This window comes from Muntiacus reevesi, chromosome 6 (assembly GCF_963930625.1).
Source record: "Muntiacus reevesi chromosome 6, mMunRee1.1, whole genome shotgun sequence".
NCBI lineage: Eukaryota > Metazoa > Chordata > Mammalia > Artiodactyla > Cervidae > Muntiacus > Muntiacus reevesi.
Genome location: NC_089254.1, coordinates 92,878,887 through 92,905,721, shown reverse-complemented (window position 1 = coordinate 92,905,721; position 26,835 = coordinate 92,878,887). Strand labels below are relative to the sequence as shown.

Below are 26,835 nucleotides of genomic sequence, written 5' to 3'. Positions count from 1 at the left end.
TCCCCCTCCCATCCTCTCCCATCCACCCCCAAGAAAAGAATTTTAACCAATTCCAGTTGAGACTAGGGCTAGGTGGAAGATAGGAACCAATAGCATATCATGTTACATCCAACTTTGAGTTATAGCAAAGAGGGTTATTGAAGGAGGTTTTGATATTTTTTAAAAAGGAAAGCATTAGCAGATTTTGATATTTAAAATATTTAACAATCAGTGCAGTACTATGTGAAGGCTGTGGTTCCCATGAACCATCATGCATAGAGGATTCACAGGAGAGGCCATCTGCCAATCCAAAGGGATGTGTTTCAACATTTTAACAACCTGGTTAGTCTTGCTCACACATATCAGCTGAATACCAGGTTCATCTATAACTATTAAAAATTCTTTTTTTTGCAGATAGCAGGAAGTGAAACTACAAAGATGATGAAAATTGTTTATAAGATTTTCATAATGAGTCTAAAAATGGTAAAATAAAAGAAATACCTGATACTCTTTATTTCATCATATTGCTAAAGCAAGTGGAGATATCATGCTGGTCAGAAGTTAAATGGAATGCTATAATTTTTTCGTAATGAGAAGAACAAAATATTTCAATCCTGTAAAGTATACACTAATGTTATAAATGGACATGTTGAAATTTTAAGATCACAATTTCCATTGGCTTTATCCCAAAACCACTATGCATGTAGCAAGGCAGAGATCTTAGGAGATTTTTGCCATCTGATATTTCGGAGCAGGAAGCAGCTGGAAGAGTCATTCATAGCAATGGGAAAAACGGAAATTACATTAATAAAAGCTAAGAATAACTTACATTTGAAAAAAGATAGATACTATTCAGAGAATCACAAAAGAAGCTGATTGAGAGAATTAGGGCACGCAGAACATTCTTTTGTAGGTAGTTGGTTGAGTGAGGAATAGCCAGGATGCATGGCCAGGTAAGACAGAGGGACTAGACATGATCAGAGAGCATTTTCCACGTTAAGATCAAACATCGAGTATTGGTCTACTTGCGGCCCTGAGGTATCGGAGGGAGGGTGGGTTTGACGTTGGAACCTGGGCGACTGATGGCCGAGACCGTGTGTCTTCTGTGTTGGAGAGACCCTTTTCCATGTGGAAATGCTTGTTTATGTACTGCTGCAAAACATTAAGGAAAAAAAGACAGTATGTATAGTTAACCCCTTGGTACACTAAACAAAGAAAATAAGCATTGCATGACATAAAAAAACAGAATAATTTTTAGAATGCATTCATAAAAAACTATAAAAAATTAATGACATCCAAATAAGAAAAATAGGGATGAGGTTGAGAATACATCATGTGTGTGGTTAGACACACCTTGGGTTGAATAGACTTGCCCAATGACCCGAAGGTGTCCACAGCAAGCAGTTCCTATGCTACTCTTCTACCCTGCTCATACCCTTTGCAAAAATCCCCTGCACATATTCCTTTTCAATCGTATATGAGCAGACTTAACACAGACACACACACACATACACACACACACACACACACACCCCCATAATCCGCACCACCCCCCCCCCAACTCTGAAGTCCTTCCTAGAGAAACCTTATCTAATGCTCTTAAGATTGGCTTGTTCACTGAAGATGAGGACCCAGGATGAACCATGGAGCTAGGTCCCTTCAGGGACTGTGGAAGCAAGAGGAGTTTGGAAGATAGAGCCTGAAGGTGGAAGCATGCTGGCAACAGAGGAAGCTGCATTCTCAGTGGGCAGAGAAAGCAGTGTAGGAAGAATTAAGAGAGTGAGGCTAGAGGATTCTATAGGAGGTGAGCAAAACAGAATGACCTGTAAGATTGGGAAGACTCAGTTTATCAGGCAAAGCAATGCAATCCCAAAGTTAAAGGCAATATGGGCCTTTTTAAAGGTATATTCCCTTGTGGCTCAGCTGGTACAGAATCCACCTGCAATGCTGGAGACCTAGGTTCGATCCTGAGTTGGGAAGATCCCCTGGAGAAGGGAAAGACTACCCACTCCAGTTTCCTGACCTAGAGAATTCAGGCACTGTATAGTCCACAGGGGTGCAAAGAGTCGGACATGACTGAGCGACTTTCACTTCCAAGGTATATTCAGAGCAAGAACAGCACACTCCTTGAGAAGATGATATTGTGTTAACAGAGGACAAAAAAAAAAGAAAGAAAGAAAACAAAAAGGCTCCTCCTCATGTTCTGTTTTGTTCACCATGGAGATATTCTTCTAAGCTAGAGAGGGTAATAAAAACACCTTAAACAAAGGCCTGGAAGAAGAATGCAGAGAGAGCAGAATGGGTCTCCCTTCCCAATCAGTTCATTTTTCACACCCAGGTAAGCTGCCTCTCAGGGCGCTGAAAAAAACTGACAGGAGGAATTTTTAGAGTGTCTGGTCTTTAAGAATTCATCACCATAAGAAAAGCATAGGTAGTAAATAATACTGCCACTTAGAAGACAGAAATAAAGATCGACAAACTGGCACACCTGAGCTTAATCCTTAGCAAGTTCACATTTATTAAAGAAGTGGTTCAAAAAATTAAGATCATGGCATCTGGTCCCACCACTCCATGGCAAATAGATGGAGAAACAATGAAAACAGTGACGTACTTTATTTTCTTGGGCTCCAAAATCACTGCAGACAGTGACTGTAGCCATGAAATTAAAAGATGCTTGCTCTTTGGAAGAAAAGCTATGACCAACCTAGACAGCATATTAAAAAGCAGAGACACTACTTTGTCGACAAAGGTCTGTCTAGTCAAAGCTATGGTTTTTCCAGTAGTCATGTATGGATGTGCGAGTTGAACTATAAAGCAAGCTGAGCGCCAAAAAATTGATGTCTTTGAACTGTGGTGTTAGAGAAGACTCTTGGGAATCCCTTGGACTGCAAGGAGATCAAACCAGCCTGATGGGTGTCTGCATCACCTAACTCAGAGCCCAGATGGCTAGCAGTGGGATCTCAGGGGAGAGGAAGCCACAGCAAGCAGTGGGCAGGGCTCCTGGAAAACCCCACAGAAGGCACAGACCTAAAGATGCCTGGGACAAGGGATTCCTAGGTGAGGAACACAAGAGAACAGCTAAGACTCCAAGAAGACATTTAGGAAAATTAATACACTCATTTAAAAGCATCTGTGTATACTGGGGAACAGGAAAAAAAAAGCACCCCTGAGATTCAGGGAAAGGGCATGCCCCAAAAGAGACTGAAAAGACCTTGATCCCTTAGGCTGGGCTAATCCTGGGCTCAGGACACACCCTGCTAGTTAGTGGAGGGCTTCCCCTGCACGGAACCAGTCTACACCTTGGGAGAGGTTGCTGCTTTTTCAAACGCCCAGTTTTCAACACAAGATCACAATGCAGGTTAAAAAAAAATAGGAAAACTTGGCCCATTTCAATTTTATTCATTCCATTCATTCATTCTAATTTATTCCAACGGAATAAATCTCCTCAAAACATTCCATTAGAAAACAACCACAATCTTCTATGTGTGTAAAAATGTATAATCGTAATACCTGGCAGGTATCTAGCACTTACCTTCTTACTTACACCATACCCCATCTTGCTGGTCCTGTATAATCATGTTATGTCTCACATAATATATATATATTATAGTAATACAGGATATTACTATATCACTGTGGGACAGATCATAGGAATTCTAAGGCTCAGACATTAATTGATTTGCCCAACACTGTGCAGCCAGTCCAGTGTAGAAATGGAACAGGAACCCAGGTCTTCGGATCCCTAATGCAATGTTCTTTCCACAGCTCTGCCCCACAGGTAGCATCCCCCACTTTGTTCTGGTTAGACTAGGTTTGGAATATAGTTTTCAACTCTAAGGATTCCATTTATAAGGAAGGAGACAGGCAGAGGAGAGGAAATGAGATGGAAAAGGTCTGGGAACATGTCCTATGGGAAGCCAGAACCATGATGGGCCTTGGGGGCATGTTTGACCCAGGGCTCCTGTGTTTCCCCAGGCTTTGAAGTGGCAGCCCACAGCCTTTAAAGGGTTCCCAGAGCACTCCCCACATCCTGTGAGATGACATAGTATGTCTACCTGAGAAGTTGGGATTAGTTCCTGGATTGCGAGACTTTCGACTTGTAAAAAATACATATATTAAGAAACAGAAATCTCAATTAAATGAAGTTGGAGCTGTTGTGTCCTGTGACCATAGTGGAGTCCACCAGGAAGAAGAAAGTCTCCTCTTCTTTCTTGGGATGGACTCAGGCAATGAAAAGTCATGGACTCTTTGTTTACTAAAGCTCTCCTAGCTTCCGTTCCCTCCCTATAGAGAGCTTTCTCCTTCCTTAGGAGGGGCTGTGGTTGCAGACCCCTAATTTTGCAGTTCTTAGCCTGAGCCCCAATAAACCCATCTTTGCTGGAGAAATACCTGGCAGTCTATTTGTGTCAGGCCATGTGCTAGGCTCAGCTGGGTCTGACTCTTGTGATCCCATGGACTAGCCTGCCAGGTTCCTCTGTCCATGGAGTTTTCCAGGCAAGAATACTGAAGTGGGTTGCCATTCCCTCCTCTAGAGGGTCTTGCCGACCCAGGGATTGAATGCACGTCTCTTGCACCTCCTGCATTGGCAGGCGAGTTCTTCACCACTAACTAGTCCAACAGATTCTAATTCTTATGGTTGATGTCCACCCTTATGAGTAAAATCCTTGAAGATACCTGGTCAGCTGTCCTGAAGACACCACCCGAAGAGAAATGGTTAGAAGGTGCCTGATTCAGGACCTTCCTTCTGGTGTATGCTACCTACTGTGTCCTCTTGTCGCTGGCGAACTAACATGTCTGTACCCTTCTTCTGGTTCCCAGGGTCACCTGAGCAAGCAGGCAATCCTCAAGTCTTCTGGGCTCAAGCAGGTCACCCCATCCCATCTCAGGTTGCTCATGGTGGCTCCCTGCCTCCAGGTCCTAGAGAATCCCCCCCAATGTATTCATCCCTCCATCAATTGCTCACAGAGCCCCGTATGGGCTACTCTCTGCCTTTTCCATTTTCGCCTCCAGCCCTTCAGTCTCCCCACATTGTTTCAGGTCTTTATTCAATGTGCTTTATGAACGGTGCCAGAGACAAAAATGCAATGATCATCCTGTCTGAGCTAGGCGATACACATTCACAAGTCTGTTGGGCAGCTAGGTGCAAAAAGGAGGTACAGGGGAGTGGGGGCTGAGTCTGATCCTTCAAGCCCTGAACCATCAGGATTCTGCCAGACCCCCGGAGCAGGAGATTGGTCAGTAGCATGAAACCTTCTCTGCTTTTCTTCACCTTCACTGAATGGAGCCCAAGCTGCTATTAATAAAATAGCACCTCTCACTCCACAACACTCCTGCAGGTAGTGTGGTCAGATGAGCCAAGCAGCAGCATCCACCCTAAATGGCTAAGTAACCCTGGGCACTTTCTGGATCTTTTCGAACTTTGTTTCTCATCTGCCACAATGTGGGATAAATAACCCATCCTGCCTCAATGGATGGATTCTCATGTAAAACACTTATTTAATTTTTAAAAATCAGAAAACAGAAAGGCAGTGGAAAATAGATATAATATGAATATCTATATGAGAACCATATGTAAATGACTCATACCTTTTAGGGCATGATCCTCAGTATCATCTATTACCGAGTCTTGGTGTGAATAAATGCTGTCTTCTGGAGGCCGAAAAGGCAACTCTTTTGACCATGGACAAGAAGGAAGTAATTCAGGATACTGCACGGAATCCCTGGGATCCATGACACTGAAAAATGAAAAATGGATGATATCTTTGAGATGCAAAACCATGAATGGCCATATGACCATTGGGTTATCGTTGTCAAATTATTCAGTAGTTTGCAAAAGTACCTCTGTTGAGCTCACGTTTTCAACAATACTTAGGCAGTCAAGACCTATTAGCAGCTGGCATATTAAGTAGTGTATATATTAGCATAAAGTTCTCATCCATTACACAAAACATCATTGAATATTTGCAAAGAGCATGGTGAGAGGTGCTGGCATCTATAAAACAAGATGAGTCAGGCATGGATCCTGATTCCTAGGATCTTAGCATATGTGTTTACATGTGTGTGTGTTATGTTCAGTCACTTAGTCATGTCCAACTCTTTGTAGCCCCATGGAGTATAGCCTGCCAGGCCCCTCTGTCCATGGAATTTTCCAGGTTATAATACTGGAGTAAGGTGCCATTTTCTTCTCCAGGGGATCTTCCCAACCCAGGGATCGAATCCACATCTCTTGCATCTCCTGCATTGGCAGGTGTAGTCTTTACCACTAAGACACCCGGGAAGCCCTTAGAATCAAATGCAGTTTATACACTTGTGCTACTTCAAGGTCAGAAAAGAGGAAAGCATGCTAGGCAGCCTGATCTGGACCACACATTGGGCATAACTGTTGCTAGATGTTAGTTCCCTTTTTAAGGACAAAGCTGGGGTGTGATCTGGATGCCTGGAGTCTCTGCTCCAGGAAAGGCCAGCGCACTTCCTATCAGCAAGCTGCTCTCCTTTGGGTTCTACCTGTTCCTGCTTCCTCCAGGGCGCAGGGGCATGGGAGGGGGCAAATCCACCGAGGGGGAGCTCATTCCTCAGAGAGAGCACTGCGAACAGCTGAGCTTTGTTCACGGCAAGGTTAATCATTATTTCTTGCATCTATTAATTAGCTTTTATGGACCATTTACTTCTTTTCTTTATTTATGTTTTGAGGCTCTGAATGTTTTCCATATCAATTTATGTGAGTATGTACACATCTGTGGGGGAACACAATTCGACTCAAAAGACAGACGGTTTGGTCTCTTCTTTTTGGAAAAGAATACCTCTTCATTTAAAACACACACCAAGAAAGGGATCACAGCAAGTTCTGCCTTTCAATTACTGTTCCTTTGTGTCAAAGGATGTAGTAAATGAAAATGCTTTGAAAGTCAGAAGTCAAAAGGTGGTGGGGTTGAAAGACACAGGTGTTACCATGTGGTGGGGGCAGACTTGAGTGAAGGTCTGATCCACCCTTTTCACCATGGGAACAGTTGATAGATAAGCCCATTGTAGCCTAGTAAGCAATTTTTCATTCTTTTTTTTTTTTTAATTCTGCTATGGACTGAGTGTTTGTGTGCCTCCCCAACTCTGCCCAAATTTATATGTCGAAATCCTAACCCCTAATATGATGGGGTAAAGAGATAAGACCTTTGGGAGGTAACTAGGTCCAGAGGTGTAGCCTTCCTGAATGGGATTAATGCTCTTATAAGAAATAGCTCAGCTGGTAAAGAATCTGCCTGCAATGCAGGAGACCTGGGTTTGATCCCTGGGTTGGGAGGATCCCCTGGAGAAAGGAAAGGCTATCCACGCTAGTATTCTAGCCTGGAGAATTCCAGGGACTGTGTAGTTCATGGGGTCCCACAAAGAGTTGGACATGACTGAGCGACTTTCAAGAAAGGACAAAAGGCAGCTCGCTTCTGCCATATGGGGACACAGCAAGAAGCCAGCCATCTGCACACTAGGAAGAGGATCTTCATAAGAACCCAACCACGCTGACCTCCTGATCTCAAACTTCTCAGCTCCAGAACTTTAAGAAATAACTATCTTTTGGTTAAGCCACTCAGCCTATGGTAATTTGTTATAACAGCCTAAACTGAGACATTCTTTTTCTCAGTGTTCCCATCAAGCTACCTAGCTGTACTAAAAACTGAGAGCGTGAATAAATGCTCAGAAATCTGCAGTTTCAACATTGTCACTATAATGAGTTAACGAATTATAATCTAGAGTATCTAGTATCCAGTGAGACGTGCCGACTTGGGGGAACCATTTAGTGGGGACTCTAGTTTTTTGTTATCAAATTTCTCAAAGGAAACCCAAAATGTTATGACAATAAGATGTAGAAATAAAGGAAGCCATTACTCATTTTTTAGGTTGGCATTCTCATGATGAAACATCACCCTCATAAAATATCCCTTTGCCATGGCAGACTTCTAAAATGACATTTTGAAGTTACATTAATACTTCAAAAATTATAAAATCACTGTTGGAAAATCTGGGGAAGAACAAAGAAAACAAAAATTGGCCACAATCCCATCACTAGGAGATAATAACTAATAATATTTTGGCATATATCTTTTTAGTGTTTTTTGATGTTACATATACATGAATATTTTTTTAAAGCTACATTATATGCTGGATATACATTTGCATCTGACTTTTAACACACCATTGATATTATAAGCACTGATTTGTATTTCAGTTCCGTTCAGTTGCTCAGTCTTTGTGACCCCATGGACTGCAGCATTCGTCTTCCCTGTCCATCACTAACTCCTGGAGCTTGCTCAAACTCATGTCCATCGAGTTGGTGATGCCATCCAACCATCTCATCCTCTGTCAGCCTCTTCTCCTCCTGCCCTCAATTTATTTCCCAGCATCAGGGTCTTTTCAAATGAGTCAGTTCTTCACATCAAGTGGCCAAAGTATTGGAATTTCAGCTTCAGCATCAGTCCTTCCAATGAATATTCAGGACTAATTTCCTTTAGAATGGACTGGCTTGATCTCCTTGCAGTCCAAGGGACTCTTAAGAGTCTTCTCCAACACCACAGTTCAAAGACATCAATTCTTTGGCAATCAGCTTTCTTTATAGTTCAACTCTCACATCCATACATGACTACTGGAAAAACCATAGCTTTGACTAGATGGACCTTGGTGGCAAAGTAATGTCTCTGCTTTTTAATATGCTGTCTAGGATGGTCATAACTTTTCTTCCAAGGAGCAAGCGTCTTTTAATTTGTATTTAACTCTTTGTAATTTACTTCCCTGGTGGCTCAGATGGTAAAGCATCTGCCTGCAATGCGGGAGACCTGGGTTTGATTCCTGGGTTGGGAAGATCCCCTGGAGAAGGAAATGGCAACCTACTTTAGTACTCTTGCCTGGAAAATTCCATGAATGGAGGAGCCTGGTAGGCTACAGTACATGGGGTCACAGAGTCGGACATGACTGAGCGACTTCTCTTTCACCCAAATTTTATTTTAATATATGGAAGCAATGAGCAACTTAATTGTATTATAGGACTAATTTTTCCAATTTACTGAATATTTCATCAAATTCTCATGGTTTTTTTTTTTAATATTTTAGGATATTAAAAATAAAACACATATATGCTGTGTGGATGATTTAGAATTTACAGAAAAAAAGATGAAGACAATAAAAATAACTGATAATTCTAGAGGAATACCCACTGCTGACATTTTAGGTCACTTCTTGTATATTTTGCTGTCATGCATTCAGAGAGACCAAACCCACAAACTCCTGCTGAAGAGGTCTTTACTTAGTTCTCTATCCCTGCTCTGGCCACAGAAGATTAGAAAAAAGATGGTTATCTGACACAGGAGCCACCAATTATAGACTAGCTTGTTACCTATATTACCTGTGAGGTTCCAGCTAGAGATTTCCACCCAAGATGACTGACTGAACCAGCCACATCTTTGCCTGAGAAGCATGGGTTTAAGACCTATACAGAGACAGTCTAAGGTAGTGGCAGGGAAAGCTGAAGTAGAAATGGAATGTAATAGAATGCGCACAAAAGTCAAGCACTAAAATCAGTAGGAGGGCCTATATGGAGTTCTCAACCTACACAAATCAGGTTTTGAATCACAGTCTGACATATTAAAATCAGGACCCAGGAAGAAAAAGACTTTCATAATAAAAATCGAGAGCATCAGCTAGCAAACATTTTCAATTGTACTAATCAGAGATGTGGATTACAAATTACAGACACCAACTCTGGCTAATTTAAATTTCAAAAAGGGAGTCACTGAAAAGCTATTGGGTAGTTTGCAGATTTAATGGAAAACTAGAGAACCAGGCTTTTCAACCTGGCAAGAGCAAAGGTAAGCTAGGTGCCAAGAACACAGCCAAGCTGCAGTAGAGGAAGCGACTGGTAGACATCACTGCTTGTGCTTCACACCGGACTCTTGATGATTCCACCACTGGTGACTTGAATGATCTCAACCTGCCCCTGCATCTGTGTGTCATTCCCTCAAATTTCAAAGTCCCAAAGAGAAGCTTCTTCGGTTCCAGTGAATCTTGATTATAAGGCTGTGCCCTCCCTAGAGGGCTCAGATCTACTCCATTCATATTCCATGGTGGGGCCTGCCTCCCAGCTTCAAGAATCCTCTAAAGTCTAGGGATAAGCACCATGACTGTAACTAACCAACAGAAAATAATTTATTCTATCCAACAAAACTCAACTCACCTCTTTTCAGAAGGTTCAAAGGGGGCTTTAAAATAATCTCCATAAAGCTCAAAACTTTTCTTGAGTTCTAACGCTGTAAAATAACGTAGATTATTGATGATGGGTGCTGGTACTAGACCCCTGAAATTGGAAAAAAGATTCACAGAATTCTGTAATGATACCAAGCATATACACACACGTTATACCTAAATACTGACTCTTACATCGCAAGTAAATGCATTTGACAGCAAAATCTATTTGGAATAATGTAATGTATACAAACACATCAGAGTTTGTCTTAGACACTGGTAGATTAAGCAAATTTGTATTTTTCTGAATATTCCTTCTCCATTAAGACATTAATATAGGCAGATTATCCTCCTGTTGATTAGTGCATATTCTATTGTAAATCCTCACCTATTTGTTAAGTGAAGTCCAGCAATATATCAACTGCTATAAAAACTGAAATAGATATTTTCCAGTTTTGTTTGTAATCTAATACTTTGAAATAATATCGGAATAAAATATTTATAAAAATTCTACTGTTTTACTTTCTACTGAACTCTAGTATAAAATATCCTTTTTTCACCTATACCAGCCTGTTTTTCCAGACAGAGTGACTTGAAAGAATCATTAACTACTTTTAGTGAATAAATCCTACCGCTATTCACCCTAGACTTGCTAAATAGAGTTGCTATGTGCAAAGTAGACTGATTGCATATAAATGCATGCAAATTTCAGAGCACCCTTCTGCCCTTGTATGACCCAGTAGAGGCTCAGATTTAAAATAACATAGTGTCCACAGCGTGTCAGTAGGCATGGCCGCTGAGCTGGTCAGGGGTCGGACAAGCCCTGACTTTAGCTGCTCTGGGGTAGACTGCCTGTCTCCTGACTACCACCTGTACCCCCTCCTCCAGTAGAACTTTGTATATTCCACACAGCCTGCCTTTAGAATCAGACTATCCAAAGATAGCTTACCAGTATGGAGAAAAGAAATCATACTTTTTTTTTGCTACATAGAAGACAAAGATAAAACCTAATTTATGTTGGGTTAAAGATTTTCAACAGATAGCTTAAAATTACAGACAATAAAAAGAAGTGAAATTGAAAAACATTTTAAAATGGCTTTTGCATTCTGCTTTCTTGAATTACTGCACTTTAAAAAGCTCTTTAAAACACTATAATTAAGGTCTTGTCAGTGCTCTTAGTAACTTTCTGAAAACAGGGGCTTCATTTTACAACTAGAACTTTCCAAAAGGTCACACAGAAAAGAGAATTCAGAATACTGAAGCCTATAATATTCATAAGAAGATAAAACACAAACATTTCATAAACATCCTGGTTATTCATTTTGAGTATATCTTAAAGTTGAAATGTGTCTCGTCACATGTGATAATTAATAGTACAGTAATTATTATAGCCACCAATATCTATGAAGCCTCTACTATGCCTCAGGGACTGAGTGAATCATTGCATATTAAGGATGGAGAATTCATGGGTTAATAAAAATACAACGGTCCCTATCCTCATGGAATTTACAGTTTAATGTGGAAAGGAAACATTAAACAAATGATCCCACAAATCATTAACTACTATTGTTTTGAGATTCAGGAAGGACAGGATATTCAACAGGATAAAATTGACCTTCCATCATCAAAGCCTTGGTGAAGGTGGATACTTATATTCAAACATGACCAGAAATATCATCCTTTACAGTCCTCAAAGACTGCAAAAAATCATCTATTTCTAGCAACAGTGAGTATACTGTGCCTTTAAAAACATGTATAAATGAAAGGGAAATACAACTTCTAGAATTAGGTTTACTACCACCAGGTCCATTTTAGTATAAAGGTCCCTGGTTATGCTGACGATTTAGGATTCATCTGGTATACTTGGATACCAAAAAATCAATCTAAAGATGCCCAACTATAAACACACATGACAAATATCTACCTTTGAAACAGGAACGTGTGCTGAGGAGGGGTGTTTCCCATTAGGGTCTGCCGGGCTGTCTCATACTGTCTCGCCAAAGACTCTCTTTCCTAGGCAAGAAATATGATCTATAATTATATTGATGTTAAAAATATGTCAGATATTAAAATAGCTATAATCATCCTCTTCTTGAGAGAGATTGCCAAATGTGTGGAAAGGGGAAAAAAAGGCCTACAAGTAAATAATATTTGTCCAGTGGAAAGAAAGAAAACTTTATAAAACAAAAATATTTTTATGAAGACCGCAATTTAAATGTGGCAATTTTTATTAACATGTCATATTATTTCTTACATCTTTCTAATGAAATTATCTCTTGATAATACAGACTATTACTGTCTTTTTAGTTTTATCAGATTTTTGCACACACAGTAACTGACTGAATATATCTGATGATAAGTATGAATCTGAAATACAACAGATTATGAGGGTTTCCTCCCGTATTTCACCAACACCCCGTCACCATCACTAAATACCAAAAAGCACAAACATTTCTATTTTGGGGGATGAATGATTTGCGATATAGATATCTGACTGAGAAAGTTGTAATTACTTTTCCCAATCCAATAAAAAGTTTCAAAAATACATAGGGATTTATGCTGGGAAAGTAAAATGAATTAAAATAGCTTTTCCTAAGGGTTGCAGTCAGGGGTACATGAGATAATTTACATGAAAGCCCCTTCCAAATTATAAGTGATGCTTAAAGTCTGTTTTCAATCCTAAAGGAAATCATCCCTGAATATTCATTGGAAGGACTGATGCTGAAGCTCCAATACTCGGGCCAACTGATGCAAAGAGCCAACTGATTGGGAAAGACCCTGATGCTGGGAAAGGCTGAGGGCAGGAGGAGAAGGGGAGACAGAGGATGAGATGGTTGGATGGCATCACTGACTCAATGGACATGAGTTTGAGCAAGCTCTGGGAGATGGTGAAGGGCAGGGAAGCCTGGTGTGCTGCAGTCCATGGGGTCGCAAAGAATCAGATAAGACCGAGCTGAGCAACTGAACAACAACAACAAAGGCTATTTATGATCTCCACCATAACCATAACATCTCATTAAACATCTGTTGTGATGATCTTTAGAATCATCATGTTGTTCATTTTGCAGCATTATAACAGCTGTGCAAGAAGTTGCTAACCTATGAGCTATCCTAAAAGTTGATAAACACTTAAAATTTCAAAATAGCATTGAATTTTCATAAACTTTACAAGAAAATGAGACACTGAAAATAATCTCAGGCAAATTCACCTCATGTGTATGACAGCAGCAATTTAGCACTACCCCTGCACTCATTTCTGAGCAGAGAATCTATTGCTTCTTGGGAGGATTTGATTTGCTTTTCTATGAAACAACTCTGTTATATTTTATCTCCACCAGGGTTGGCAGGCGAAGTTACCAGAATCTCAGGCTGCAAGGGGCTGGAGCGCAGTTGCCATCATGGATGAGAAACCACCAACCCTCTAACACAGAACACACCAGATCTCCACACTAGGCTCTAGAAGTTCTGGATTATGGGGGCTGAACAGTTTCTCAGGGAGGTGGCTGCAGATAAGGCATGACCTTGGGCATGTCAAATTTCATGAGAATTTTTCAACATGTGGTCTGCTTACCTATTCTCACATTGTCTTTTGATCATACCCTCTACTCTCCGGTTCCTCCATAATGTTAATGAATTTTATGTTGAGATGCTGGAGATGAATTACAGCTGAGAACCCAGTGTGTGTGTATTCCATCTCTGTTCCTCTGTTCTCTCTCCTGAGGACCTGAGTGCCCTTGACCAGAGAAAAGCTGCCTTTAACTGGACCTGAAAACTTTCTAGCAGGTAACATTCAGGTTGGTCGTGTTTAAATAAAGCATGGATACACACTCACAGGCAGAGCCTGCGAGGCAATGATGTGTGTTTCCCATCGGTGTGTATGAGGCTCAGTGGCAGGACAACCTAACTGGGACATGAGCTGGTTCTGGTTGTTAAGACACAGACTTATCATTAAAGAATAAAGGTGGCCAGGGGACTTCCCTGGTGGTCCAGTGGCTAAGACTCTGGGCTTCCAATGCAGGGTTTGATCCCTGGTTTGGGAACTAAGACCCCACATGCTGTGGGCAGCACTGCCCCCTAAATGGATAAATACATAAAGGTGGAAATATTTTTTAAAATATATTAGAGGAAAAAAAAAAAAAAAATAAAGGTGGCCAAGAATGTGTATTCTGGAGTTCACAGTCTGGATACACCATGCCCTGGGAGGTTAAACAAAGAACTTATATTTGAAAGTCTAAGCTCAAAGGAACATAAAGATGTACCATCCAAGGAGGGTGGGAGAGCAGATACAGAGAGAAAGTGATGGGGAAAAAAAAAAAAAGAGCTGGGCTTCCCAAGGAAGCCCAAGGAAGGGGACAAGGAAAGGGACTGATGGGCCCTGCATGTCGAGGGAGCTCCTAGGGTGTGGTGAGATCGTAGGAGCTGGCACTGGGTGAAGGTACTTGCAGGAGGAGATCTGGAGAATACTAGAACCACTGGCTTGGAATGGAACTCAGGGTTTCAGACAAGGTGCATCGCCATGGTAACCATGAGAGTCTGGAGACCAGGGGCCCTTACCTTCCCTAAATTTCCAGGACAGTGTAAACCTCAGGATTCTTGAACTTAATCCAAAAAACTGGGAGTGATCTCCACTCCTAATGACTGATATTTGATTTCCCACAGATTCTAGTAGGTGGGAACAATTCTAGATTCAATTTATTTTGCATAAACAAATGGGACATTTGCTGCACTCCAGGATCACTTCTGCAGAAGTGGCAATGATTTAGGTCTCTGTATTCCCAACATTCACAGAAAACCCATCACAAACAGGGAAAGAAGATGACCTAATGTGAATGCAGACCAACTCCTGTCTGTCCTGACTTCTCTAAGTTCTCGAAGAAAGGGATTAGAGTAAGTTATAGGACAGGTCTATGTACTGCAAGCTTACAAAACACGGACTCCTTGAGTGGACTTGCTTTGAAGGCTCAGCACAAGAATATTAAAAATATCTCAACATCAAAACAAGTTTTCCCTTGAAATATATATATTTTACAGCATTAGTAGTGCTTTTCTGTGCCTGTTAACTAGAAGAACTGAGTGTCAGAGCTTTGACTAGGAGCCTGGGGGAAAGCTACTCCCAAAATCTACACTGAATATTCTACTTTTAGAACCCCATGCCTATTCTTAGAGGTGTAGAAAGTGTGTGTGGGGTGGGGGGCTTGTCTTCAGCTGACACTGTCAGAGAACAGTTCTGGTGAAACTTAGTGTTAAAATAGCCAATGTCCTTTTTGTCTGAACTGTGTAATGTTCAGTTGCGGCTCCCCCCTCCCCTTCTATCCCTTCTTACCACTGGTGTTTTTTTGCCTGAAAGTTTGGCCCATAATTTCACAAAGTAGTTTCTGTCTGCAAAATCCAGGGACTCAAACTCATTTGAAACTCTTAACTTCCTAGAAATCTTTTCAGGTTTCAGGTGAGATTTCTTAATATCTCCTAGGGAAAAAAAATAAGTTTTAAAATAAAAGGCATAAAATAGGATACAACAACTTTCTGAAGTGAGGGAAATGTTTTATATCTGGGTTTGCTCAAACACAACAAAGTGTATACTTGAAGGCTGTGCGGGTCAACTTGAAAGTAAGATAACTAAAAATACATCTTATGAGTACAATAATAATTATTACTGAAAATTATAAAGGTAGTCCACATCACCTAGTAGAAACGTTCTGGGAGTATACTTTGTATTCGATCAGTAAAGACTTATGAATGGAATTAAAGGCTTCCAGATACTGAACTGAAAAGTCCCTTTTATAATTACTTTCCTTTTGACAAAATTGTCCTAAAAGGCTAAAATAAGGGGCTTCCCTGGTGGTTCAGTGGTAGGGAATCCACCTGCCAATGCAGGAGACACGGGTTCGATCCCCGGTCTGGGAAGATAACCACATGCCGAGGGTCAGCCAAGCCCATACACCACAACGAGTAAGCCTGTGCCCTAGAGCCCGGGAGCTGCAACTCCTGAAGCCTGCGTGCCCTGGAGCCTGTGTTCCACAACAAGAGAAGCTGCCACAGTGAGAAGTCTGCACACCGCATCTGGAGAAAGCCTGCATAGCGACAGAGACCCAGCACAGTCCAAAATATTAAGTAAATAAAAATGTTTAAAAAAGGCTAAAATAATAATAAACATGCAATGCTAATAATAGTATTCATAATAAACACACAATGCTAAGAAAAAACTTCTAAAAAGAATGGAATGGATGATGAGGTCACTATTTAGCAGAATTTATACATAAATGTCTAAAGTTTCCTTATAAAACATTAGAATGTCCATAGACCTAGAATATAAAGAATCTAAATTTCTATCACTGCTCATGTATCATGGGGCCAAGTGTAAATACTTTTGGATGTATTAGGAATATCACCATTTTCAGTATTGCTATAAAGATGCCAAAATAAATCATCTCCACAGTACCAATACGGCTGACTGAACAGATGTGGGAAGCGAGCCCCAGCTCAAGAGAAAATTGAATAGTGGATAATATATAACAGAAGTGTTTTTTTAACACAGAGCAAAACTGAAACTAAGAAAGAAACATTTTTAGGTGCTGGAAGTGAAGAGTCCAAGTCAGAGCAGAAGACACTGACACCAAGAGGTCAGAATGTTTTGGGCCTGAGGTTTCTGGACTGAGAGGCAAGGCCAGTCTCTGGGCTCTTTATTAGGTGGGAAGTTGGAAAAGTGTCTGGAAATCTCAGGACTTAGTCTGGGCATAGGCTCACCTACACCGAGGATGGAAACACCCATGGGAAATCAGACCTTTAATTCTGGGCTGTGTGCTGGTACAGAATCTGAACTCGAACTCCTACCAAATTGCATGCAATTCCCACTGCAGCCAACAGAAAAAAAGCAAGGTAAAAGCTGTTGCAGACAAGTAAGTTTTTAACCACAGTAGGGAAGTCTAAAGCTCCACAATTCAGCACCTGTCTTGAAGGGGAGAGACTGAGAGGATGTAACAAATGCAGGAATGCACACCCAAGGAATTCCAGGTGACAGAGCACTGGAAAAGGGACACTGAAGAAATTATAACAATCACAGAGATAAGAGGAGACAATCGTTATGTGGAAACATCCCCTATTCAGTCTTCCTGATGGAAAAGCCATCCAACCCATATTGGCTGAGCACCTACTATGTGCCAGACCGCGCACTGAGTGCTGGGGATAGAGCAGTAAATAAAGCGTCCTTGGCCTGTGGGATCTACATTTTCATGTTGGAGACGAGACAGACAACCAACACACCAGATAATGTCAGGTGGTGATAAGCGCAATGAAGGCCCAGGAAGGTAGAAAGGAGGCAGAGTGAGGGATAGCGTGATGGTCAAAGGAAGCCCTCCTAAGGAGGTGACATCTGCACAGTGGTCTAAAGTTACAAAGGAAGGCATTCGAATACCTTGATACCTTTGATATGGGACAAAAGCATATCAGGCAGAGAGAATGGCTTTGTATAAACACCCAGAAGCAGGCTTAACACAACTGAATTACAGTCAAGAATTCAGCATGGCTGAGGCAAGGCAGACAAAACAAAAAGAGACGGAAGGGCTGACTGAATCTTATATTCATTAAAACAAACAAACAAACAAAACCCAAAACATTTATTCTCTTGATGAGACTCTTAGAGCATTGTTAAAAAAAAAAAAGAATAGAGCATTGTGAAAAAGATCAGATGAATCTGAAAAAAAAAAGATGAAATTTAAAGAAACAGAAGCTATAATTTCCATAGAAATGATCCTCTCTATATAAAAGCTTACTTAATGTATAGTATTTGTGTCAGGGTCCCTTCTTCCAGCTTTCTCACCCGTAAGTCAATTGTACCATAATGTAAACAAACCAAGTTCTATCCAATGAGACAATGGAGCTATAATTCAACAGGTGAATGTCTTAAATGATTTCTCAGCAACAAGACATTCTGGGTAAAGATAATGTGTTTAGATTACTATTATACTACATTGAAATGCCACTACTTTCGAGACTTGGACTCCTATAGTAAAGAGTTTCATACAGTTCTTAATATAGTTTCAAATGTCTTGATACATTAATGAGCAAGAGATATTACTTTTCAGTTATTAAAAAAATCATAATTACTGGTTATAATACCCTGCAACAAAGTTTCTTAAAGTGATGTTATTCAAAGATTCTAAATTAAAGTCAAACTTGAGGCAACATGAAATTATATATAAGTCATTGTACAGTCCACAAAAATTACCAAGTTCTTCAGTATATAAGTTAGTTATATTTACTTAAACACCTACAATGAAGCATAAATGAGTTTACTGATTTGGTATCATTGCCAAATACAGGAAAATATAAATGAAATATCTGGAACAATCAGAACTATATCTCAAATGAATTCAAAATAACTTAGACTTTATTTAGAATTACACCCTTTTGGAGTGAATTAAAATAATATTTATATAAGATGTTTAAAAAATGAGCACAGAATCCAACCAAATAATGATTGCAATAGAAGCCATGTACCTAAGATAAAACATTTGTGTGTATTTCATAACACATTATTACACAAACGAAATAAGACCTTGTACTGCAAAAAAAAGGTGGAAAGAAAAAATGTTGATGATCTGATATCATAGGCACATAGTCATTTTAATAACTAGTAATAAAATTAGAATTTGGGAGTCAGATTGCAAATATTTTTAAAAATAAAAATCCCTATTTCAATAACCAATTTTTCTATAGCTGTAAGATTGCTTGTTTAGCAAAGCAACTAAGTCACTCTATTGTCTAAAGACATGAGACTGAACACTTATTTTTTCTCTTTATTTTTGGCTGTGCTGGGTCTTCATTGCTGCACAGGCTTTTCTCTAGTTGCGGAGAGTAGAGGCTACGCTCGAGCTGTGTACATCTCATTGTGGTGGCTTTTCTGGTTGCAGAGCATGGGCTCTAAGATGCGAGGGCTTCAGTAATTGTGGCACGTGGGCTTAGTTGCAGCTCCTGGGCTCCAGGGCTCAGGCTTAGTTGCTCCGCAGGATGTGGGATTTTCCCAGACCAGGGATTGAACTCATGTGTCCTGCACTGGCAGGCAGATTCTCCACCCTGAGCCAGCAGGGAAGCTCCTGAACACTTTTAAGTATACATATTTTTTTAAAACAATTAAATAAAACTTTGCAACAACAACAAAATAAATGAATCGGCACCAGAGTTTGTCTCTCTTTGAAAACACATGGAAACGTATGACTTGGAAGTAGGCTTTAATTTTCACACGAAAGTCCTCAGACAGCCAGAATCATTCCTTTCTTTCCCCACTCAAATGGGGCTTAAAAAGCATGTTTATTTTGGTAGGAGTGAGGTTTTTTTTTTAATTAGCAAGAGTAATATATGCCTACCATGATTAAATACATATACATATGTAAAATGCAAATAGCTACAAAAATCTCTGTGAAAGTTTCAATGCTGAAATATGTAACCATAAAAAGGACCAGAAACAAATTAAAGCGCAATAATCTGCTACACAATTTAAAATATTTATTTATTTATTTTTAATAGGCTAGTTACACAATTTGTAGTGGAAAACTGCTCAGTGCATTAGAAAGTATTAACACAAACCAATGGGGCCTAAAGAAGCCATTTTTTCCAGGGCAGATTTAAATCTTTAAAGTCTTATCTATCAGTTCTTCTGAGAAAGGAATAATTGCAACTAGAAAAACAATCATTTCACATAATATCCATAATAATTTTCCATAGCAAAATAAGCTTTTGTTGTAGAAAGCTATGAGTCTAAAAATATAGTAATAATGTTCATGTTATACATGATAAAAAGAGTACTGTACTAAACTATTCTAATAGTAAAGTGCTAAATTCTTTACTGTCCAATCAAAGGAATAAGCAGTTATTTAAACAGAGAACAGATTTTACATCATAAAGGAAAGCATGTGAATGTATCTTCTAAGAAATTATGAGGTACAAAAAGAATGCTTCTATCCATTGAACTCCATATTTTGAAATATCTTCAGCAGAGTTGAACTAATGGGTTCAGTATTTAGACACTGTATCCAGAATGTCCTAAATGAAACATATAATAACATTACCCTGAATTTCAGGGTTTTTTAAAATGGATGAGTTTATCAGGAAGTAGTTAAATGACACTCTGAAGCAGATAAAATGTAGGGCAGATAAATTCAAGAGTGGAAATTATGAATAAAATCTGGATGTGTATAGTATTTGGGAAAAGGAGAGGAGAAGGAAAGAGTAGCTATGGTTGGCAGGAAATAGGATGAAAACCTTTAGGAAGCTTGAATACAGATTAAAGTTTTCCTCTCCTTGGAGCAAAATGTTTGAGAACTAAATTTCTGATGTGATTTCTGCCCAATCCTACATCCCACCTTGACTAAGTGTGGTCTCTGCTTGCAAGGGCTCATCCTTTAAGAACAACATTTTCAAAGATGTTATTTCATTGGTCACTTCTCAAGCAAATATATCTTTCTTTTATTTCTTACCTTTGCTATCTTTGTCCCTGTAAACTAAGGGACTTTAGATCTGGTAGCTCATAGAAGCCAGTCTTTGCTTCCATTTACCACAAAGAGAAACCAAAATACCCACTGTCTGGTAGTTTCTCCCTCAATCATATACCTTGATGGCATTTACGATTGAACCAACCTGAAACGTGGAACATAAACGCCTTTGATATTATCAATGACATAATAATGGCAAAAAAAAAAATAGATAACATTTACTGAGCACACTATGTTTCAGGTGCTATTACAAATCTTTTCTGTGTGTGCATGCATGCTAAGTCACTTAGCCATGTCTGACTCTTTGCGACCCTATGGACGGTAGCCCCCCAGGCTCCTCTGTCAATGAGATTCTCAGGCAAGAACACTGAAGTGGGTTGCCGTATCTCCTCCAGAGGACCTTCCCCACCCAGAGACTGAACCCAAGTCCCCTGAGTCTCTTGCACTGGGCAGAAAGATTCTTCACCACTGAGCTACCTGGAAAGCCCTACGAGAAAACCACATCAGTTGCCAAGTATTTCCACCTAGTTTGAATAATGTTGTCCTTTCCAAATGAGGATAAGATGATATTAGAAAAAAAATATTTGCTGCTTACATGTTAATGTACAAACACGCATATAAGTACTTACTATGTGCCAGACATTGTTCTGGGTATTTTTCAATAGATTAGCTCATTTAATCCTCACAATAATCTTGCAAACAGATACTACTAGTATCTCCATTTTATACATGAGAGCTTTGTAATTTGCCTAAGGTCACACAGCTAGATTGCACTGGAATTGGAATTTCCAATTATAATTTTGACTCAAATGTTTTCTGCAATCATGGATTTCTAAGGTTACAAACTTAAAAAACAAACAAAAGATCTCCAGCTTTTGCTAATCAGGACTGCTTTCTCATAATCACCTTCGAGATGAAAGTTTTGGCAGTCTAACATTATTTATCATCAACACAAAGAAACAGTCTCTTCTTCTTCTCTTTTCTGAACGCCTGGTCAATAAAGAAATAAGATTTCTGGAATGATTATCTTTAAGTTGAACCAAGCAGTTAATTGAGGCTTCCCTGGTGGTTCAGCTGGTAAAGAATCTGCTTGCAATGCAGGAGACCTAGGTTTGATCCTTGGGCGGGGAAGATCCCCTGGAGAAGAGAATGGGTACCCACTGCAGTATTCTCACCTGGAGAATTCCATGGACAGAGGAGCCTGGCGGGCTACAGTCCATGGGGGTCTCAAAGAGTCGGACACAACTGAGCGACTAACACTTTCAAACAAGTAATTACATTCATTTACAGACACACTATGATCTGGACAAACCTTTATAGCAACAAGGTGGCCTTCAGTGTTGTCATGGAGCAAAAGGTAAAGCAACCAGTTAAGGACTTAGTGGTTAAAATGCTATTGAGCAAGATTATTTTTTTCAGCTTAACATAAAGAGTTTATACTATGCATAAAAAATTTCAATATACCTTATCCAGAGCCCTAACACTGACAAAGAGCGTAACTGCTAATACACTGAATCCTTCTATTGCCACAGAAAATAATTCAGTATAAATCATGCCAGTCCATCCCACCTCACCTGAAGACAACCTGAGCAGAGAAGCATCTGGTTGGTTGGCCTCTGAGAAGAGCCCCACAGCAAAGCTCCAGGGCACTCAGCCCAGGGTCTTTCAAAAACTGCAGGCTGCAGACTAAATTATGAAATCAGTGGAGTAGGTCATGAGTAGCAGTTTAAAAAATGAAGATTGAGTAGAATAGGAAGTATCAGACTTTATTGCCACAGTGAAGGTACTTCATCATACATTTGTTTCCTAGGTGTGTTTCTATGTAGGTTGTGGTATCATGAGTTATACTCCTAGATACAGGTTTTGGACTGGAAAGTTTGAAAGTCACTGATCTAGTGAATATGACCTGCAATCTTCTAGCATTAAGCTGTTTAATAAAAGAGGCCACTGGGTTCATCAAGAGCCAGCACAGAGAGCCAGTTGTAATGAACAGATCAGAGATTATAAAAGGAACCTTACATTCATCCAGTCCAACTAACCACCCAGCCTTGAGAGGCTTTCTGTAAGCTTCCCATCACAGAGAATCTAAGTTCTGAGAAGAGAGCCTGTCTGCTCCTCTGGACATGATTCTGAGTCCTAGAAAGTTCTCATTATCGAATTGAAATAGAACATTAGGGGGCTGCTTCCATAGGACAGCCTTTCAGGTGTGGGAATTTAGTTCTATACAATTATTTCTGAATAAACACAGGTTTGTTGTAGAAAATTTATAAAATACTAACAAGCATAAAAGAGAAAATTAAAATTACCCCCAATGTAACAATCCAGAGCTGACAACTGAAACCATACTAGCAATGCCTCCTTAACCTGCTTTCTTCTTGTGTGTGCATGCTATTTCTTCGGTCGTGTCTGACTCTTTGCGACCCCATGGACTGTAGCCTGCCAGGCTCCTCTGTCCATGGGGATTCTCCAGGCAAGAATACTGGAGGGGGTTGCCATTCCCTCCTCCAGGGGGGATCCCTCTGGAGGATTGAAACCTCCTTCCCAACCCAGGGATAGAACCCACGTCTCTTACATGTCCCACGTTGGGTGGCGGGTTTTTTACCACTAGCGCCACCTTGTTCTTCTTAAGATGTAACAGATATTTTCCTCTTCCACAATTCTTCTACAACATGATTATAATGGCAACATACAGCTGTACCAGAAGTTTTTGCCCATAGCTTATTTTTATAAGCCCATTTTGGCTAAATTCTTTCCAGATTTTATTACAAAGACATTAAAATGAATATCCTTGTGCATAAATTATTTCCTTACAATAATTCTTGGATTAGAATTGGTAGGTTAAAGAGATGCAACATTTGAAGGCTTTGACAGACACTGTGAAGCTGCCTCCAGAGAAGTTGTGCCCATTTACTTTCTTAGTGATGAAACCGAAAGTGCATTTACCTTCAGCCTCACCAAGACTAGCCATTCATTCGTTTTCCATCTTTGCCATTTTGGTACCCCTAAAATATCTGCTTTGACTTACGGTGACAGTGAAAGTTAAATACCTTTTGACATAAGTTTTTGTCCATTTTCATTTCCTCTTTTGTAAATTGCCAAATTACCCTTTGCCCAATTATCTTTAGAGATTTGGAAATAACTGATTTAGCTCTTTAAATATTTGAAGAAGGCTCTTGGCACCCCGTGGAACTATTACCTCTGTTGATTTGAATACTAGGTACCAGACTTCTTCTAAAAAGCTGAGGACTATATTAGCTAATAGAGACCAAAGTCCACAGCGTTGTTTTTTTTTCCCCATAAAAATCACTTTGCTAAGGCACAAAACAAATGAAAGTGATATGAACTTTGTTTGTAAATGTAGATGGAAAATGACAATTTTTAAATATTTATATTCTATGATTAAAAAGCAGAAGTGTCCCTGATGCCAAGAAAATCAATAACAGCTGTTAAAAATCTCACACTGAGAGAGGAGATGACAATCTTTTCTACTCATTTCCTTGAACCACAGACAAAATATCCAGCTGCACTGACTCGGAGATGTTTATATGACCAAAACACAAACTGGACACCATCATGGACCCTAGGGAAGGATGCTAGAGCTTCTTCCAATTTAGAAGATGGGAAAAAAAAAAAAAAAAAGAAGATGGGAAACTTGGCATCTTATTTTGCATTAGAGCCCTAATGAAGATGCAGTCCTGAATTCCTTAATGAGCCTCCAAAACAGCTGCTCAAGGAGGAAACCAAATCAATTTCTAACAGTTTTTACCTAAGTGAGGTATTTGTGCCTCTAAAATGCAGGTCAGAAAAAAATGGGTGCTTATCCTGATTTTCCTCCCCTCTTTCACACTCTGCACTCCTCCTACATCCAGTCCAAATATCTCGAATCTGCCCATTCCTTCAACAATGTGCTTTGTTTCAGCCCCTTAGCATCGTGTCAGGGCTAACTCAACAGCTTTCCTGTCAGTGTTCCGGCTATCTGTATCGCCCTCCTTAAAGTGATCCTTTATGCTGACTAGATGCCTCCTAAGATAAAACATTTAACCATTCAATGGCTCCCCACCGTTTTCTAACAGATCAAGTTGCAGGCTCACTAGCATAGCACGGAGTGCCCTTTGGATCTATAAATATCTACATATACCTACAGCTCTCCTGACATTTGGGTCCTTAGAAGATGCCATGCCTGCTCTTACCTCCAAGCTCAGGCATATGCTGTTCCCTTCTGAAAGAACTTCCCTCCTCGCCTGTCAGCCTGCTGACTACTCTGCAACCTTGAGGACTTAGCTGAAGGGTAACTTCCTCTTGGAAATGTTTTCTCATCCAGTTCTCACACCCCAGGCTGAATCAGTGTCCTTCCTTAGTATTCTTCTCGTGACATTCTGGAAAAGTTAATAAATGAGTTTTCTTCTCTATTTGGTGCTAACCCTACCCTTGCATGCTGCAGGGCCTCCAGCTGCCCCAATCACACGGTGTTGTAATGAACCCTCTTATCTGTCTCCCTTGATAAGAGACAGAGGTCCTTGAAGTGTCCTCATCATCTCATTCTATGTAGAAACTATCAAAGTGTCTGGCATATATGAAGTACTCAATCCATGTTTGTCGGAGGACTTGAACTAACTTCATAAAAATAAGTTATGATATGTTAAAAAAAAATTCACCTTATTAATTGCATCTTGGACAAACCAGATAAATCCGAGGGTAATTATTAGTATATCACAGGCTCTTAATCATACAAGAGGAGTCCTGAACCATGGATTGTAAAAAATATCAATTTTCTCTACTGCACTTGAAGTAACACTTGACCTACATACAATTTGGGGGGATATGTGTTAAGGTAAGACATGCCTTTTGTATAAGATAAAGACATATTTATACAGGCTACAGGTAACGTAGTCATCAATGACATTTTTAAAACATGAGATACCAAACACAGTTTAGTATGATACCAAACACACAGTAAGAGCACTCACTGACTGTCTTGTAAATTCTTCAGAGTCAGATCTTAGACTGGCTGCTTTGCTTAGTTATTCTCTTTCATGTGAATGATGCAATTCACAGAAAGGAACTTATTGAGTATATCTAAATGTGCCCCTGTCCCCAGCCAGAGTAGACAGGCTGAAAAATGAGCATCTGACTCACATTAGGCCAGAGAACATCCCTGAAAAAATAAAAAATATATATGTATATTTTAATCTTTGGATCAAGGGGCACCTGAGCTAACCCCTCCCTGATAGTGGGAGCTGCCAGATGTAAAACCAAATGTAAATTTTAGGAGTGACTGATGGTCATATTTCCTGCCAAGTGCAGAAACTGATTTAGAGTCATTTATGTCATAGAGAATGAAGCCAGCATGGAGGCAAAAACAGAGATGAGAAATGGGAAGAGTCCTGGAGATGACAGAAGTCTAGGAGAGGAGAAGAGTCCAGTAGATGATGAAAATCCTGAAGATGACGAGTTTTGGATGTGTTGAAATGCTCCCCAGGCTCTCTGAGGTTCTTCTGCCGTTCTGCCCTCCCCAGTTTGGCTTTGTGAGATATTCCCCTCCCTTCTGATAAGATTTGTGTAAGCTGGCTCAGGTTCGATTCCTGACACTCGCCAGCAAAAGAATCCTGATGGTATGAACAGATAAACAAAAAACTGATTTGCCTCAATTTTCTCCCTCCTAATTCTTTTAGCCAGCTGGTTAGGCATAATGAAGGCATGGAATAATTTACATGGGGTTCCAGTTCAAAGAGAGAAAGAAGGTGTTCATTTCAAATAAAGTCAGTTTCAGGCAGTACATGCCAATACAAATCTGAAGCACTCGATCACTTGTCACGGATGTAAAAAACCTGTGGGATTGGAATGTTTGTGGGAGAGACCAAGAAACTACAAAGGATTCCTTTCTCAGAGTTCTTTTTGCTTTTGAACCCTTGATAATGCAAGAAGTGTAAGAGAATTTGCTAATCTAGACTGAATTTTCCCAATAAAGAAGTCTGAGCATCGAAGAATTGATGCTTTCAAATTGTGGTGCTGGAGAGGACTCTTGAGAGTCGCCTGGACTGCAAGGAGATCAAACCAGTCAATGCTAAAGGAAATCAAGCCTGAATAGTCATTGGAAGGACTGATGCTGAAGATCCAATACTTTGGCCACCTGATGCAAAGAGCCAAC

General features: G+C 40.0%; 1 protein-coding gene across 1 annotated transcript in view; it reads right to left on the bottom strand.

Annotated features, from left to right (window-relative positions):
* Positions 1–1,000: 1,000 nt before the first annotated feature.
* LRGUK (leucine rich repeats and guanylate kinase domain containing) overlaps positions 1,001–26,835 on the bottom strand; it is a 96,613-nt gene continuing 70,778 nt past the window's right edge. Inside the window, exons 16-20 of the mRNA XM_065939815.1 lie at positions 15,524–15,663; positions 12,125–12,213; positions 10,193–10,312; positions 5,566–5,714; positions 1,001–1,131 (exon numbers count right to left, since the gene is read on the bottom strand). Coding sequence (XP_065795887.1) covers positions 1,001–1,131; positions 5,566–5,714; positions 10,193–10,312; positions 12,125–12,213; positions 15,524–15,663 — 629 coding nt within the window. The remainder of the gene's footprint in view (positions 1,132–5,565; positions 5,715–10,192; positions 10,313–12,124; positions 12,214–15,523; positions 15,664–26,835) is intronic.